The sequence below is a fragment of the Neopsephotus bourkii genome, unplaced genomic scaffold (assembly GCF_033783945.1).
Source record: "Neopsephotus bourkii isolate Nb327-2 ecotype Australia unplaced genomic scaffold, CSIRO-AGI_Nbou_v1 NB_1765, whole genome shotgun sequence".
NCBI lineage: Eukaryota > Metazoa > Chordata > Aves > Psittaciformes > Psittacidae > Neopsephotus > Neopsephotus bourkii.
In genome coordinates, this window is record NW_026902239.1 from 6,157,935 (window position 1) to 6,175,679 (window position 17,745).

The 17,745-nt window shown below is 40.7% G+C and overlaps 1 protein-coding gene across 3 annotated transcripts; it reads left to right on the forward strand.

The window, feature by feature from the left end:
* Nucleotides 1-829: 829 nt before the first annotated feature.
* On the forward strand, nt 830-17,225 carry SLC18B1 (solute carrier family 18 member B1). Of its 3 annotated transcripts, none has more exons than XR_009729209.1 (14): nt 830-947; nt 1,215-1,354; nt 2,525-2,620; nt 4,251-4,324; nt 5,072-5,219; nt 7,129-7,285; nt 8,519-8,655; nt 10,357-10,458; nt 11,419-11,510; nt 12,649-12,744; nt 13,564-13,638; nt 15,086-15,168; nt 15,276-15,322; nt 16,399-16,489. XR_009729209.1 is itself a non-coding variant. In XM_061378173.1 (14 exons), exons 1-14 carry the CDS (start codon nt 902-904, stop codon nt 16,469-16,471), a joined length of 1,377 nt encoding a protein of 458 aa, XP_061234157.1. In that variant the 5' UTR covers nt 830-901; the 3' UTR covers nt 16,472-17,225. The 3 variants fall into 3 exon arrangements, 2 of the variants coding, with proteins under 2 accessions (XP_061234157.1, XP_061234158.1); XM_061378173.1 differs by having other exon boundaries at nt 15,075-15,168; nt 16,399-17,225; XM_061378174.1 differs by having other exon boundaries at nt 1,218-1,354; nt 15,075-15,168; nt 16,399-17,225.
* Nucleotides 17,226-17,745: the final 520 nt, after the last annotated feature.

Here is a 17,745-nt window from a genome sequence, read left to right on the forward strand (position 1 = left end):
ATTCTATATGACAGCTTTGTCATTCAGGTCCTCTGTTACTGTTTTATGGAACCTGTAACTTGCTAGACTGTGTGGATGATCAGTGATCTTGCTTGGTCTGCCACTCCTAAGAACCATAGAATGGTTTGGGATGGAAGAGACCTCCAAGATCATCCAGTTCCAAGCCCCTCCCGCCATGGGCAGGCACACCTTCCACTAGACCAGGTTGCTTCAAGCCCCGTCCAACCTGGCCTTGAGCACTGCCAGGGATGGGGCAGCCACAGCTTCTGGCCAACCCGTGCCAGTGCCTCACCGCCCTCACAGTAAAGAACTTATTCTAAATCTCCCCTATTTCAGTTCAAAGCCATTTCCCCTTGTCCTAGTCCTATATGCCCTTGTAAAAAGTTCCTCTCCCGATTTCTTTAGCCCCCCCTTTAGGCACTGGAAACTTCTCTTAAGGTCTCCCCTGAGCCTTCTCCAGGCTGCACAAGCCCTGTTCTCTCAGCCTGTCTTCATAGGAGAGGTGCTCCAGCCCTTATCATCTTCTTGGCCTCCTCTGGACTTGCTCCCACAGGTCCACGTTCATTTTACGTTGTGGAAGAAGCCACCATGAACCCCCTCAGCAGACGCGCAGTGTACCTGCCAGCCAGCAGGTCACTACCACCTCGAGCCCATCGCATGCTACACCCCCGAGTGCACGCCCCGCCTGAGCCGGGAACCCGCGCTGGCCGCAGCCCCCTCAAGGCACACCCCCGGCGGCTCCCGGCGGGGCCGTCGGTGCGTGGGGCGGCCCGGGCATGCTCAGTGGCGGCGGCCGGAGCGCCGAGGCTTGGCGCTGGCCGCGGTCCCTGTACACTGCCAGACTGGGAGGCAAGGAGGTGCCGCTCCGCGCAGGCCATTGCGGGCACGGCTCTTCTTCCCCATGGGCAGCCGGGAGGCGGAGGGCGCGGACAGCGAGCAGGCCGCAGGTGTGGGGCGGAGAGGGGCTGCTGAAGGGGATGGGTGCCGCTGAGCCCCGCAGTGCCGCTGTCACCGCGTGGGGTAGGGTCCGCCGGTGCGGCCGGGGCTGCGCTCCTGCGTGCGGGGAGCGGCATGTAGGTACGGCTTGACGGGGGCATGTAGGTACGGCCGCGGGGCAGAACTTCGGCTCGGGTATTAGCTTTCAAACCTGATTAGCAAATTGTGTTTCCTTCTGTCAGCTTGTAACACCTTTCTGTTTTCATTTTCCTTGGTAGAAGATGGCACGCCAGGAGCACTTGGTGGGGAATCAAGAGGGCTTACCAGGGAGCAGCTATTTACAATGGCTGCAACAGCTTCTATAAACTTCAGCTCAATGATATGCTATTCAATCCTGGGACCCTTCTTCCCTTCGGAGGTAAATGATTTAGCCAGCTGCTCTTTAGATATTTTTTTAATGCATTTTTGTTGCATACTGGAGCTTTTGAAAGGTTCCTTATCACCTTGGGACCTTGATGGCAGTCTGTGAGTCCAGGTTAGGCTTTTTGGTTGTGGGAATTCGTAACCTGGCCTAATGCTGGCTAAAATAGATTTGAATGTATGTAACAATGATCTGGATCTTGTCCATGGACTAATTTCACCTTTCTATGGCTGCAAAGAAAACAGTAAACTGATGATATGAAATAGAAGTTGAAATGGATGCTTGGATAAGTGAAATAGTTTTTTGCCCAGCGCTGGAGAGCGGTTTGGTGGTAGAGCTAAGATTAAAACTCTGCCCGTGACCTGACTTGGATTTCAGTGCTCTAGCCACTCAGTGACCTTTTATTTATAGCTACCTCTCTATTAACTCATGGTGGGACATCATTCACTGTGTTAAATTCCTGACCTAGTAACTGGGGGGGGGTGGGGGTGGGGGGGTGCGTGGAGGACAGGAGGGGGAATAATTTCTGCTTACGTTGAGTGAATACAATATTTAAATGTAGGCTGAAAAATAAGGTCACAGTGCCTTCACAGCAGAAGGCCATTTCTGTCATGATCAAGTTGTTCCCAAGTGTTAACAAAGAAATAATAAGTTTATTTTTACTTCAAATCCTCCTATATCCTCCTATATACTATACTATACTATATACTATCCTATCCAAGTAAGTGTTTTTTGCCAGTTGGATAAGTAAAAATTTGCCTGGTGCTTCTTATGGATAGGCATGGTACAGTGAAGATAACAGGGGCCTCTGTTCACTGCCCTCTCACCATGTGAGGGATCAAGGCTTTATAGCTAGCTCCCTTGCACCAGCTGAAGCCACCTGTAAAATACGTGGTTACCTGTTCAGTAGCTCAGCAAACAGCAGAGTGTTCCACTTTAAGGAATGAGCATTGCTTTTCCCTTGATTACATGTAGCTTAAATAGAAGTGCAAGATGTCTTTAAATTGTTGTGTTGTTACCTTGTGAGTTCCTGCTGCTTTTGAGAAAGTGCAATTACAAAGTAATTTCCTAACAGAGAAGTAAAAAAAAATTGAATGTACAAGGCATGAGTGTTATTCACCTCAAGAGCTTGCCTCCATCTTTACACTGTTGTGATCTTTTTTCCAGGCAGAAAAAAAAGGTGCCAGTAACACCATTGTTGGCCTGATTTTTGGATGTTTTGCTTTGGTCAATTTCTTGTCTTCTTTAATCTTAGGAAATTATGTAAGTATAATTGAAGCTGTAACTTTATTTCTGATGGCACAGGTTGTATAATTGAGGCTGTACCTTATTTCTGTGATGGCACAGGTTGGTACATGAAGACACTTCTCTTAAGGCTGAGAAAAGAGATGTCTTCAGTAGCAGTCCTGCAGGCTTATGCCTGCTGTGACTGGAGCCTGGCCAGTCAGTCTGAATTTGGGCTAAATCTTGTCAGCACAACTTAAAAATTACTCTTCTACAGTTCTCAGAGAGACATGGGGTGGTGGACATGTAGCACTTCTGTTTCTCTGCTTAACTGTTCTGTTTGCTTCAGAGTAATCTGCTGATCAGTTCTCCTTTTCTATTATTATATTGTTGGGTTTTGTGTTTAGTTTGGGTTTTTTTGTTTTCTTCTTTTTCTTTTGGTATGTTGTCTTTTTCTTAACATTTCCTCCTATTATGACTCTGCTGCTTAACTGAGTTTTCCTTTCTACTCCATTATACAGCAATAAGAGCTACATGTCTCCAGTTCTTGCAACTTTAGTTTTCCCACCAATTCAGAATGTTTCTCATGATGGAGAACTTACAAATAAATTATGTAACAGCTTGTTTGTTTGTATGCTGGAGCACTGCTTTCTGTGCATTTTTGGCTAGGATTGTACCCTAAGTTGTGGCTGCTGTGGTATCACAGTCTTCTATTTCTTTGCTAATCCAATGATGAATGTTTTTCTTCGCTGATGAGATGGCTTATCAAGGTGTCACACAGGTGCCATTGGTAAGTCCAGCCTCTGTGCCTCTAATGGCATTCAAGTATGGCACAACTCTCACTAAATTCTTTGCAGGGGAGAGAGAGTGCGAGCATGACATCCTTATTGCAGACAGGTGAAGTGAGCAGCAATAGAGGTGGACAGTCTAGCAATCAGAAACCCTTAGGGTTTCAGTGAAACTTGGCAAAATATGGGCTTTAGTAATAATGGCTGAAACACAGGGACTTTGTCCAGGCCTGAACAAGAAGAGTCTGAAATACCTACTGTCCTTAGGGGAAGTTGCAGCAGGGAATTAGAAGCTCAGATATACTTTTGTTTTGGGATTGAGTTAGTTTTGCAGCATGCCTTTTGTTACCCTTCACTCTGGCAATGGAGTCTGAAATGAAGGAAGGTGTGAGGTCCTTTCCATGGTAATGAATGGGAAACCTGAAGCTACTGGCCTTCCTCTGTCAACGCTTTATGCTATTAAAGGTTATGATAAATTTGCTTTAAAATTGGCTTCCATTGACTCTCCTAAGCTATATACATGAAATGTATTGCTAACTTGGCATTACAGAGAGGGATGTGTTACTTTCTTTTTTATTTACAGTGAGTAATGCTGCTGTAACCTGCTGCTCTGCAGAAGCTGCAGCACCTTGCTGTGAAACAGTTAACTGCACCATTGTCTCACTATTCTGAAAACTGGGTTAAGTCACTTAACCCTTCAGAGTGTTTTTAGGTTCAGTATTGCATAAAGGCACGGTGGCAGGAGCAGGATCTCTAGATCTTTTAGTTGCGCATGCTATAAAGTGCCCATAATGTTTTGATTTCTTAACAGTAACTTACTTTGGAAGAATGTTGATCTAGGCTTGAAATAATAACAAGTAAAAATGGCATTTAATTTACAGATTACGCATATTGGAGCAAAATTCATGTTTTTGGCAGGGATGTTTGTCTCAGGATGTGTGACAATTCTGTTTGGGTGAGTAATTTTTGTTGGTTGTTTTTGTTGTATTTGTCTTCTAGTAATTCTCATCCATATGAAAAGATGGACACAAAACAAAACTGGAAACTCTTGTGCATCTTTTGGATGATTAGGTCACCTAACTTTTTGCATCTTTACTTTTTCCCTACCCCTTATCAAGCAAAATTTCTGTAGGTTTCAAAGCCTGTTTACTAATTTGAAAGAAAAGGAGGAAGGTTCTATGTGTTTAAGTAACTAATACAGTTCATAAACAGTAAGAAGTCCGTCAAAGTGCAGCAATAAGGGAACTACTTATGCATAATGTTGTAATTACTCTTTTCTTAAAAATATTGAGTGCAAATGAGAAGCTTTACCTGGCAGGCAGAGAGGCTAAGCCACTCATTTTAGCAAAATGAAAGTTTTATTAACAATGAGGAAGCTCTTTTTAGGTAGTTGAATGTCATTGCTTCAGACTCCTTGCACAGTTGCTTGGAAGAGCTGTGATGTACAGCAGAAGCTGGCATTTGAGTTTTTCACAGCTTAGGTTTTTTGTGGTATTTTCACCACCAAAGAAAGGGGGAAGGACAAAGTTGCCAGAAATAGTTTGGTAGAGTTTGAATTACTTCACTGATGTGATTCGAAAAGATGTGGCAATAGATGTGTCCTTTAATGAGTAAGAAATGATGCTTCAGGGCCTTTAGGAGATGGCTTGTTGCATACTGAGAGATCTGCATTTATTGTTTTGGGTTTTTTTCTTTTTTTCAGAATGCTGGACAAGGTGCCAAGTGGACCAGTGTTCATTGGTTTGTGCTTTTTAGTAAGAGCAATGGATGCAATAGGTTTTGCAGCAGCAATGACAGCATCATTTTCAATCGTTGCAAAGGCATTTCCCAATAACATAGCTACTGTCTTGGTAAGTGCAAAAAACAGTGCTAGAGCCGAGTACCCACAATATGATAAATTGCCAGTAGGAAGCCTAAAACCAGGAGGAGAAAATCTGCTGTCTTATGTGCAGGCATATTTGAAATTGTAACATAATGTTTTTAATCGAAAATTGAGGATGGGGCATCCACAATTTCTTTGGGCAACCTGTTCCAGTGCCTCCCCACTTTCACAGTAAATAATTTCTTCCTCATATCTAACCTAAACTTAAACAAGTTTAAACCCATTACCCCTTGTTCTGTTGCTACAGTCCCTGATGAGAACTCCCTCTCTGGTATCCTAGTTAGCCCCCTTTAGATACTGAAAGGCTGCTGTGAGGTGTCCACGCAGCCTTCTCTTCTCCAGGCTGAACAGCCCTGATTTTCTTAGTTGTTAGATTAGATCAAGCAAAGTGCATCCTAGGGTAAAATCATAAAGCCTAAAGGAATGGATGAGGGGTTTTTAGCCTTGCTTTCCATTGCCTTTCTTGATAGTGCTAGATACTAAAAAGCACTTTTCATCTTCTTATCCTTTTGGTACCAGTTTTCAGACCATCTTTTACCCATTGGGTACCCTAGAGAATGTATGGGGAAGTTACTAAATGTAGATATGTCGGTCCTGAAGTGAGAAGTTCAGCATCTGTCAACATGATCACTCTGTTGCAGGAGGTATGATCTACAGAACATAAACAATACCACTTTTCTTACAGTGTCAGGTTTACTTTTCCCTGCTCTGTAATAATGCAATGCCTCAGTTCCCCTGCATCCCAATAATTCATTAACATAAAAGGGCTAAATGATGTGCAGCCTATTTTGAAATGCTGTCTCACTAATAATAATTTTTTTTATGGTTGGTGAACAACAGAAATAAAAGCATTATTTGGATGCAGTTATGTTAACTTATGGGCATTTTATGTGTTGAAGTTTACCGAAATGTCTCAAAATCCAGAAATTTCAAAGACTTGCTAGTCGTATGTTGTTACTAGTTATTTCCTTTGGTAGGAAAGGAAAAGGCTGGTACCTGAGGCTGACCTAGGATAAACACTTGGCTGTTGCTGACTGTGCTTGTTCTCAGGCCATTTCACCACTCTGACTTGTATCAGTAAAGATGAGGGTTAATCCCTATACTATGTTTCTGGGTCCCAGAAGTTTGCAAAACTTTAATTGTAAGCAGTTTCTACCACCAGCTCTTACTAGTGGTTTAAGCATTCATTAATCATATGTTGAGGCAGATGCTGACAGTGGTGACTATGATGGTGTAGCACAAGATTTAAGTGTAACTGTATTATTGGACTTTTAAAACTCAGTATCTTGTAAAAGATGCCAGATTATTAAATTATGGCTAAAATAACCTGAGTTACCCTATTGCAATTTCACTGTTATTTCCTACCCCTAGTCAGTGAAACCAAACAGTGGGTTATGGAAATAAAGCTTTAACTTGCCACATGTACCCTTGTGTATCTCATTATTCCATGAGATAATGGACTATCCAGAAAGCCTTCTCTGGGTCCTCTCCCTCAGGCTGGAGTGTAACAGCAGGTTGGAGAGATCATCGCTTCAGCCTGAGTTGTCCTACAGATGCTTTCTGTCACTAAAGCGTTTTTCTTGCCTCAGGACTGGGATCTGTTAGGTGGCAACAGAGTGGGTAATGCTGCAGTACAGGTGGTTCCCTGTAGTGAGGCAAAGAGGGACTGTCTGTCTCACTTTGTTGGGACACAATGTTGTCTATCTCACTTTGTGAAGGTCAGTTATTAGCTGTTCTCCTCCCCAGTCATGCAGTGCTTTTTTCTTTTCTCTAGCCTGATTGTGTTGTGCTGCTCTTCAGAAAAATGGCTTGCTTTTCATTGTTACCTCAGTTTCTCAGCATACGGAATTTTTATTGCTTTCTTTTTCATCCTTTAGGGCAGCCTTGAAATTTTTACAGGACTCGGACTGGTACTGGGCCCACCTTTAGGTGGCTTTTTATATCAATCATTTGGTTATGAAGTCCCTTTCATTACGGTGGGATGCGTAGTGTTGGTCTTGGTGCCTGTGAATATGTGTGTATTATCAAAATACGGTAAGCATCCTTCTTTCTGCCTCCTTCACTCACCTTTATTTCTCATGTTCTTAACAGTCCTTTAAAAAAAATCACTTCTGAAGTCTGATCCAACTCGGAGGGCAAAGCTCCAGCTGAATTAACTTGTGATCTTGACCAAGCCCATGTTCTAATGCTAAGCTAAATTAATATGTGCAGATGGCCTGGAATGAATCCGAGACCTCATGCCCATCCCTGCAAACACTAAGGAATCTGTGTGGAAGTGAACCGAGATATACTTTTGTTTTCTTTTGTCTCCTTACCTTCAGAGCTTGTAAAGAATCAGTTCTGTCTGCTTAGTATCAGCTGGTCATTGCAGATAGTTGAAGAAAAGCTGGAGATAGGTTTTGCCTAAAATGAAAGCTCAACGTGTTTGAGCGGTTAAGAGTGCGGGGAAAAACATAATTACTGAAAGATCAAAAGGGGGTTATTTGTGCTCACTGATGCAGGATCTCAGTAACATGAAAGAATGTTAAAGTTAATACATGAGGGGTTTAACTGAAGTGCTGGAGGTCATACAAACTGTATCCTAAGTGTGGTATGATGTATCATATCAGTCATATGATATTACTAGCCAATTTGAAACTATGTTAAATAAATGTTAGCTCTGAGATGGTGGATGCTAATGAGTGAACTTTTAGTTTTGTCTGTACTCTGAGACCACATTCAACTATTAAAGCACCAACCACATCAGGAAGGGGGCCTGACTTAGAAATGGCATCTAACCATGACATCTGAAAGAAACTTCCTGTCTGTAGCACAGATTGAACATGTAAGAGACCCAAATGACTAGACAGATTTCAACTGATAAATGGCAATCTTTTTATTTTCCTTTCAAAGCATGTTTCCGATTGGACATGAATGTTTCACGCATGTGCGCACATTGTGTTAGGTTGAGACATATCCATGAGATTTTCGTTATATAAGGACTAGCGGAGAAGTAATCGTATTTTCATGTAGTTGAAATAGTACATGCTTTTTGTTCTTTGGGGATTTGCAGTGTTGGAATCTAAACTGTACTTATTTTAGTTACCTATCCAATTTGGGGTTTCAATATGAAAAGTAGTATAATGCATAATAGTCTACTCTTGACTTTTATTTATTATGTAATGAGTAATAAAACAGAGAAATACTGATTTATTTTCTAAAGCAAGAAGATAAATCATAAGCTTATGCTGCTTAAAATAATACAATTTCCTATTTTTCTTGAAACAGATTCAGTCCCTAGCAAGGACTCCTTTTGGAAGCTTATTCTTCTGCCAAAAGTCTTACTACTCTGTCTTACTGTATTTTCTCTAAGTGCATGCTTGGGCTTTTTGGATCCCACAATGTCTCTATTTATCCTAAAGAAGGTAAGTCCTGTTAATATGCAGCGGAGTCTTGCTAAATAGTAAATAACTGGTTATAAATATGGTTTAAATATCCTAAACAAAATTAAGCCATATGCAATTACACTTCTTTAATTAACTGTTAAGAACGTGATTTCCAAATAACGTGATTTCCACAGTACTGACAAATCACAATTCCATTGACACCATCTGTTGCCACTGGGTCTTGGTAACTGTGAGAATGAGGGAATGTAAGGCCTTCAAAAATGTGCTTTTTCGACTTAATTGGCTTTTGAGTGCAGAGAACCTTCTCTGAACGGGGAATAGCAGCTGGTTTTGCAAATGAGGGACTTTTTTCCTCCTTTCTGAAATCAAATTCTGTAAAACTGCAACAGTCACTGACAGTGTTCTGTCCCTTGGTACGGACATTTTCCTTTGGGGACATGATGTCACAGCTCTGCTTGTCTGGCAGGTATGCTAAAATTAAATCGATTGCTACTATGTAGCCTGCCAGCTGACTTCTTCACTCACTTATTAAAAAGGCAAATGCCATTGTATTTATTTATTTTTAATTTATTTTACTATTTATCTACTTGCTTCCTACTTCATTTTATTTATTTTCCCAGTGGTGTTTGAGATACTAAATTTAAAGTAAACAGTTTAAGATTCTGTTCCTGTGTGAAACTAACCAATGCTTTTTGAGCGGTTTATTTGTTATTTGTTTTTTCAGGGTATAGCATTTCACAAGTGGTTGTGATCCTTCTTTTTGTCTGTCTAGTCCAGCACTTAGAGCACTCATCCAGGGTGGAGGAGACTTGGTGCTAGCCTCTTCCATCAGTGGATATGTGAATATACGTCTTCCATCACCCAAGAGAGATCTGTAATTTTGCCACTGTAGAATATTGATTGTGCAATTGCGTGGCTCTTCTGCTTTCCCTATGCTCTGTGCTAACACACACTTGCTGTTAAAGGGCTGTAGCCTTCTTGGCAGGTGTTCTAACCACTAAATTAGGGTTATTATTATGTGCTTGCACATGGCAAGGAAAAAGTGAATATTTATGTAGTCCATGCCACATGAAACACCTTCAAATACCTTCTAACTGGTAGTTAAAGAACTCATTTGAGAGATTAGTATGCTTTTGTTTCATTACACATTTTGTCTCAATACAGAAATGTGGTTCTGCATTAGGAAAATGTAGACCTCAGGGTGTGTGCAAAAAACCTGTTACTTATTCAAATAAAAATCCTCCTTTGGTTGAAAAGCCACAGTTGTGTCTTACACCACTGCTTGCTTTTAAGACGCACTGATCAGTGTTAGATGATTACAATTATGCTTTTCTAAGTGGAAATAAAACTGAAGATTGTAAGGGTAAAGACTAAATCCGTCTAAATTTCACTGTCTGAAGTGTCTGTTTCAAACGTGCCAGGTAATGCTAGAATCCAATGTGCTGGTGTAGGGACGTAGCATAGTGTTTCCTTCTGAATTTGTTTAGACTTTATGTGTGTCACGTATTTTTCACTCCGTGGTTAGAAGTGGAAGGAAATGACTTCTGCTGATAACTTCAATTACCTGAAAAAACCTCTGTGCAGTATCAGTAAAATACTTACAATCATGCATTTCAGTATTTTGACCTAAAAAATATAATTCTTAGATTGTCTTTTAAGGAATGTAGCATATATGGTTTGATGTTTTGGGGTTTGTTTTATTTGTCTTCCTTTCCACAGTTCAAACTCCCAGCTGGTTATGTAGGCTTGGTGTTCCTAGGTTTGGCACTCTCATACTCCCTGTCTTCTCCCCTCCTTGGACTTCTAAGTGACAAACTGCCAGTGAGTACTTACCTTGCTGTTTGTGGAGGGGTAGTAAAGCGCTCTGTGCATTTTGTTAAAACTGGATCATTTCCCATTTTGGAGCAATGGATGGGTGCCTGGTCCTATAAAGGGATGTCTTAGGACCTTGCATGAGCACTGAATACTGCTCACTTGAATGTCTCTTTTACAAGGTCCACATAATACGAGAATGTACAAAATAGTAAAAAATGTTGGACAATAATTCTGTAGTTGAAATGTGTTGAGCTTTTCCAGTGGACTAAGCGTAATCTATTTCCAGCCAGTGTGAAATGGGAAGTAGGAGATTATATCCCACTTATCCATGCTTTTGACCAGATCTAATTTTATCAGCTTTAGTAAAGAGGAGTAACGATGTTTTGCTTAGCTGTATTGACTTTATCTCTTAAAAAGTGTAATATCCTAATTAGATCAGCACACCAACTGGCTATGGTTTTCTAGTTCTTAAGTGCACCATAGAAGGACACTTTGACAGTGGTATACCTTAAAGTGCCTGGTTGACAGCTACTGCTCACTGATCAAGGAAACCTACAATTTGAATGCTGTGCATGAAGGATGGCATCAGTTTTCTGACACTTACTGTTTCAGTAGTGGCCTTTGTATATGAGAATTACATGCAGTTCTGCATGATATTTGTTATATTAAGGAAGAGTAAGGCCTAAAATACTTTGCTAACAGAGAAGCACCATTACTCAGTATCCTGAAAAATCTTGGTGTTAGGCAGCTGCTGCCAGTGACAACATTGATGAGGAAACATGAATTTTGTTTCTTGGTGGTATTCAGAACTGGCAGAGAAACTGCGAATACCCAGTTTGTGTGTAATGGTCTCTGCAGGATCCGTACTTTTCAGGAGATGGAGATTTAGAAGAGGGGTATTAGGAGAAACAAAATAGTTACATTACAAATTCACATCTTTAAAATACATACCTCTTCCTTTCACAGTACCTCAGGAAGTGGTTGCTGGTATCTGGAGGCTTAATGACGGCACTGTGTTTTTTCATGTTAGGACCTGCTCCTGTACTACACATTGAAAGGTATGGAACTGCAACTTCTTCAGCCTATCCCCTTTTGTGATGTTTTTGTGATAGATGTCGTAACCATAGCCATGAATGTCCACGGTCTATGATTAGTACCTCTGATCATGAAACAGGGTTTTTGTTTAACTAGCAACATGAAACTACGAATATAAAGCAGGGAAAGCATCTGGAAATGGAGATTTTACAGCTTCATAAAATAGATACTTTTTCTTTGCTTTTACTGTTACTGTTTGCTCATGTGTATGGTGGGAAGAATGCTGCTGCTTATTTTTTTTCCTTTCCAATTCTATGCATTTCCACTGCAGCAAAACAAAGTTATATTTTCTGTCCTATTTTTCAGCTTTCTCTATTTCATTAGTGTTTCTTAACTAGGGGTTTTATTTGCATGGTTCTGCAGCAGTAATTTTTGTTCTCTCTGTATATAGCTTACTGAGGGAAAACACCAGATTATAGCTTTGTTTTCAGCTACCTAAGTAGAGACAGTGTCTGTTGCAGGTGAACACTGAATTACTGTATCTCTCAAGTTACTTCACAGCAAAACATTCTGCTACATTTACAAAGCAACTGTACAGTCCTTTTGTCCTAGGTTATATACTCTGTTAAAGATGCCGATAGACTTGCAAATGTGCAGAATTAGTCAACTCCTTCCTCCTAGATTTCTAATTAAAAAAGGTGACACATTTGAAATTGGTGAGATAATGCATTTGAGCTGGTGAGAAAATCAGTAAAATCTTTGAGGTTCTTTTGTTTAGCTAAGTCTATTTGGTTATAACGTATTAGGCGATAAAATTTTAGCTGCAAATTCTTCACTTAGTCTGTGCAACAGACTAAGCCTGGCACTTGGATATATGATTGATGAGTTAAGCTCATCTGTCTACCTCTTCTCTGTGTGCTCCTCTTAAAATGAGCTGCATTCAATAAGGAAATACTTAATCTGAGCACAAGATATTACAGTTCTTTTACAGTCTTTTTTAAGCATAAAACTGTATTTTTCAAGTCTTAGTGTCCAATTAGATTTCTTTTTGTGCTCAGGAAAACTATTTTCTGGTCAGTCATGGAGAGCTGATGTAACAGCCTTCAGACAGATGGGGTCCTTACTTCAGCAGCTAACTTCTTTTAAATGCCTCTTTTTCAGTCAGCTGTGGATGTTTGTGCTAGTGCTGGTTTTGGTTGGGTTTTCCCTTGGCATGAGTGCTATCCCAGTTTTTCCAGAGATACTGCAGTGTGCATAGTAAGTAACTCAGTCCAACACATCTTTCATGTTACTGACAGTAGGAAACTGCAACTAGTTTTCAGGGATGAATATGAAGTAGTGTTTTGGTGTGGCATTTTTCCTCCATTTTGAGACAAAGGCAGTGAATAATACTTAAATGCTTCCACTACTCTTTTGTCTTAACATTTGCTGACTGAACACCTGAGTCATTATACTCCAAATACCCAAATTTAAATTTGTAAATGTGTACCTCAGTACTGTGAACACATTGAGGTCCATCAGACTTTGGATCTCATAGCATGATGTGACCTGTGCATGGTATAGACTGTGCATTTCGTATACGTAGGAATTATTTCAGCTTCTGAGGACAATTAATAGCAAGCAGTTTTCACTGGATTTTCAGACTGCATTGGCTTTAATAGCTGCACTTACCAGAATCATACTTAGTCAAAGTACAAGGTCTGTGATGTGGCTTGGCAGTAATGACCTGTAGAAGGGTCTTGATTTACTCTTACTACTATGTTTCTCTTGGAACAAGGTCTTTCCTTTGTAAAAGCTACCTATCACTGTTTTTCATTTGCCACATGAAACATGGGGAATAAGTGGTGGTGTGATGATAGGATTCTTACTTGGCAGACACCAGAGATGAGCAGCATGCAGTCCTCCAGAGAGGCAGCAAAGAAGGTGGTTCTGGGTAAACAGGAATGATTCCACTGTACACTTTTGCTTGTTAACTATTGTATGTAAATTAAAAGGAGGGAAAAATCTATAGGGGAAGGCTATACACTGAGACACAATAATGTATTGTATTGCTGTAACTGGTCTGTCTTTCTGCAGTGAAAATGGATTTGAAGAAGGTCTGAGTTTGCTGGGACTGGTGTCTGGGCTCTTCAACGCCATGTGGTCCCTTGGGTAGGTATACCATCACCTTTTTGTAAGCTGTGAGCATTTGCTTGTTCTTCACTATTGCCACACAAGAGCCTGCTGCATTACCACCAGAAGTCTTGCACTGCAGTCATTGTATTGACCTTAATTCAAAAGGTTCTTGCTAAACAGGTGCCTGGTGGGCATGTTAAAACAAAGCTTTTTATGCAATAAAAGGAATGGACTCTGAACTTGTCTTCCTTTGAAATGTATTGTTCTTCATATCAAAAACCTGCAGTGATTAAGTGGATGTTAACTTGTGCTTCTGTGTGGTCATTTTTCTTGTCACTGAAATATTTAATGTTTAATAATACAAAGAGGGGTGGACCCTAATTTTTTTAGAAAGCTAAGTCCATGCACGTGGACTGACCTAGAAAGTATCTGCTCCTGACTAATTCTGTTCTCCCTTTTTCATTTTCCATGTTTCCTCCTTTTGTCTGGAATAGCTTAGGGTAGAATCTTCTCTTTCAGCCACAGCCATTATTGAAGGTCTGTGTTTGCATAGCTTAGCTGAGTGTGTCTGTGTTTAATAGTACTCAGTGGCTGTTGCAGAAATGAGTGAAAGGCACTACTGACTGAGTGACCCTTCAGAGCTGTCACTCAGTGGGAAGATTCTCCCCTTTTGGTATCCACGCCCAGGATTTTTTTTACCTGTCCTGTTTACCTGTCTTTGTGGCTGCAGGTAAAATGTCACCATTTTTTCCAGGTTAACTGAAGTTCTAGGTGTCCTGTTTATTTGGCATAGATTACGGTACAGATACAGGTGGAATAAATTTACCAAACCCCAGTTTTATGCTGTTATCAAACCTGGTTTTATTGCATGACTTGGTACCAGGAAGTCTCTCTAGTTTTACACAGTTTTGTCCCTTTCTGTAGCAAGAGACCGTATCATTAGGCCTTTCATAAAGTGACAGCAGCTGCATAACCTTTTATGACATTCTTAGACAGGCATGAAGGTGCAGGACAGTTACACACAGCTCAACCTTGCAGTAACTGCATCTGTCACAGTATGCCTCCCTACCTGCCTGTATCCATCAGTTTGGAAGGTTTACATTTTGAGGGATGAGAGTTTAAAGTTCTTTTATGATAAAATTGATTGGTTAGATGCCTGGTAGCGCATAGTCCTGAATGGGGTCTCTAAACCAGTCTAGATACAGGAAAGTAGTGCATTCAGCTTTCTGATGTGGATCTTATTTCCAGGTGAGAAGGTAACTAGATGGGTCTATTGGAGATACAGCAAACAGAGTATTAATAGTTACTGTGGATTATAGGAAAGTTAGGTCTGTGGAAGACAATCTCTTTGTTGACAGAGGAGAGAGAATCAATGGAGGGAGTCCACAAAATGCAATAAAGAAGTTCTCTGAGGATGCAGTATGTTATATTTTCTATTTGGGATGCCAATACGTCATTTTGATTTGCTGTAGGGCATTTGCAGGTCCCACTCTGGGAGGATTTCTAAATGAAAAGCTGGGTTTTGAATGGGCCTCAGCCATCCAAGGAGGATGGGCACTGTTAAGTGTAAGTAATAACACATTTTTTTGCTTTTTTTGGTATCTGTTGCAATTATGAGCTATTGCATAAGGTTGTTGTTATTATTACAATTGTAACTGGCTGTTTCCTCAAAGGGTCTTGCAACTGGAATATTCTATATCACTGAGGCAACAAAGAGAAGGTATGCTGAGATATTTATTCTTCATTTTACTTGCAGCCAAATAAAGCAAACCTTTGAAAGGTGTGCTTCCATTTTTTCCTCACTACCAACCTGATAATGAATGACAAGACAAGCAGTAAAAATATCACTTAAATACTTTGTCTCTATGCTTTCCTAAATTCATACTGACTTAAACAGAGACCTAAACTAGGCAATGCTTGTTCTGTACAAGCAACAGGACTGTGGTGTTAACAAGCAAACCTTACTGATGGCTCCTCCATAAGGGTGTCTGTGAGCTGGCATTGACTGGATAGCTGCATTCAGGGAGTAGTGGCCAATGGCTCAATGTCTGGATGGAGGTCAGTGATGGGTAGTGTCCCACAGGGGTCCATACTGGGACCAGTGCTGTTTAACATCTTCACTAATGACATAGACTGTAGGATTGAGTGCGCCCTCAAAAAATTTACAGATGGAGGTGTTGGAGCAAGTCCAGAGGAGGACCATGAGGATGATCAGGGGGCTGGAGTACCTCTCGTATGAAGACAGACTGAGAGAGTTTGGGTTGTCCAGCCTAGAGTTTAGATTGTCCAGCTTCTTTCAATACTTAAAGGGGGCTTACAGGAAAGATAGGGACAGACTTTTCAGCAGAGCCTTTTGTGACAGGACAATGGGTAGTGGTTTTAATCTAAAAGAGGGGAGATTCAGGCTGGATGTGAGTAAAAAAAGTCTTTATAATGAGGGAGGTGAGGCACTGGCACAGGTTGCCAAGAAAGGTGGATGCCCCATTCCTGGAAACATTCAAGGTCAGGTTGGACAGGGCTCTGAGCAACCTGATCTAGTTAATGACGTACCTGCTCGTTAGGACTACTTGACCTTTAAACATCCCCTTCCAACCCATTCTGCAATTCTGTGAAGTGACAAATGTGAAAGCAATAGTATTTACTTCTGTGCAATAGTAGGGAGCCAAATCCAGTGATCCACGTAGCTCTTTCCATGTAATGTGTGGCTTTTTGCTGTAATGTTGGTATTGCACTGAACTATTTAGAGAATATTAAACTTGTTTCTTTGTTTCTGTTTTTTTTTGCTTGTGCAAACAGTTCCAGTTCCAGCCTGCAAAATCCTCCTGGTACTAATGAAGAAAGAGCTCATCTGATGAGCAGTGAATCATAGCCAGACATACTTTCAATTCTCAGTTTACTATTGTGGTTTAACCAGTTACTGAGATGAGTGGACTTAAAAGTGTTTCATTATTCTGGAGCTGGGATACATGATCCCTTAGTGAACAACCAGTTGTGGTTTAGTTATAGCTTTATTACTGTTTTGAAACACTGAACACTGACTGTCTTTCTTTTGAAAGTCTTCATGTGGGTTGGCTGAAGTGATGAGTAACCCTCAAATGTCAGCATGTTTATTGTGTTCCATGTACAGTGCAGCACTGTATGCGAAAGAAGTGTGTTTTCAGATGTCTGGTTTCTACACTTGGGCCTGCTGTGCATTATTCTTGGGTAAAGCTACTATTTTGCTACTATGATTTATTTTCTGTATTTTTTTAAAGAATGTTCATTATCTTGTAGTACTTTAACTGATAACATTGAAACAGAATTTGAAATGACAAAGCATTAAGCACAATATTTTTTTCAATAAAGCAACTTTTTTTCCTAATTTTTGCAAATTTTCTCAAACCAAGTCTGAAAGACTTTGTGTCTATCAACATTTGTATTATCCTGAAAGTGCCTGAAAATGGAAGGCAAAAGGTAATGAAGAGTTAGCATCTCTACACAGAGCTAACTGATCTTCAGTCCTGGAGAAGATTTGTGATCGTGTGTATACATACATGAAGAGATATGTTTCTATTATGTATGAAGACTCCACTTGATGTTTGTGATACCTCTTTTACTAATAAATGCCAGCTGGAATGTTTGTACTAATTGCCTCTGCAACAGTAGTTCTATCAAAAGTCTAGAGCTATTATTTTCCAACAGTGGGGAAAAAAAGTATCTTCTCACTTTTTCCAGGTGTTCAAGGGGAGCAGGGGCATGCCTGGCATATTCACAGTAGACCACTTGACCTCAGCTGTGGGAAACATTTAATTTGTTCTTGAGCCCACAGCTCAGTCTTAGGGTTCTCTCTGATGCCCGTTTTTCTACAAATAGTACAAAATGGTCTTACCTTAGCAATTTACAATTGGTTTCTCTTGTGAGTAGCTGCTGGATTTACATAATAAATACTTCTTTGTCTGCCAGAGCCCTTCCTGGGGCAAGCAAGAAGTGCTCTGGTAGCCAGCTGAACTGTGAAGCATCAGGGTATCAAAGGGCAGGCTTCCCCTGTGAGCACTCTGGCAATAGACCCCTTTCCTTTTGTATCAGGTGTTAGACTTTACTAAAACCTCAACTAATGATGAAGCACTGAGCCTGCCAGTTCCAATGGTGAGACAGGTAAGAAGG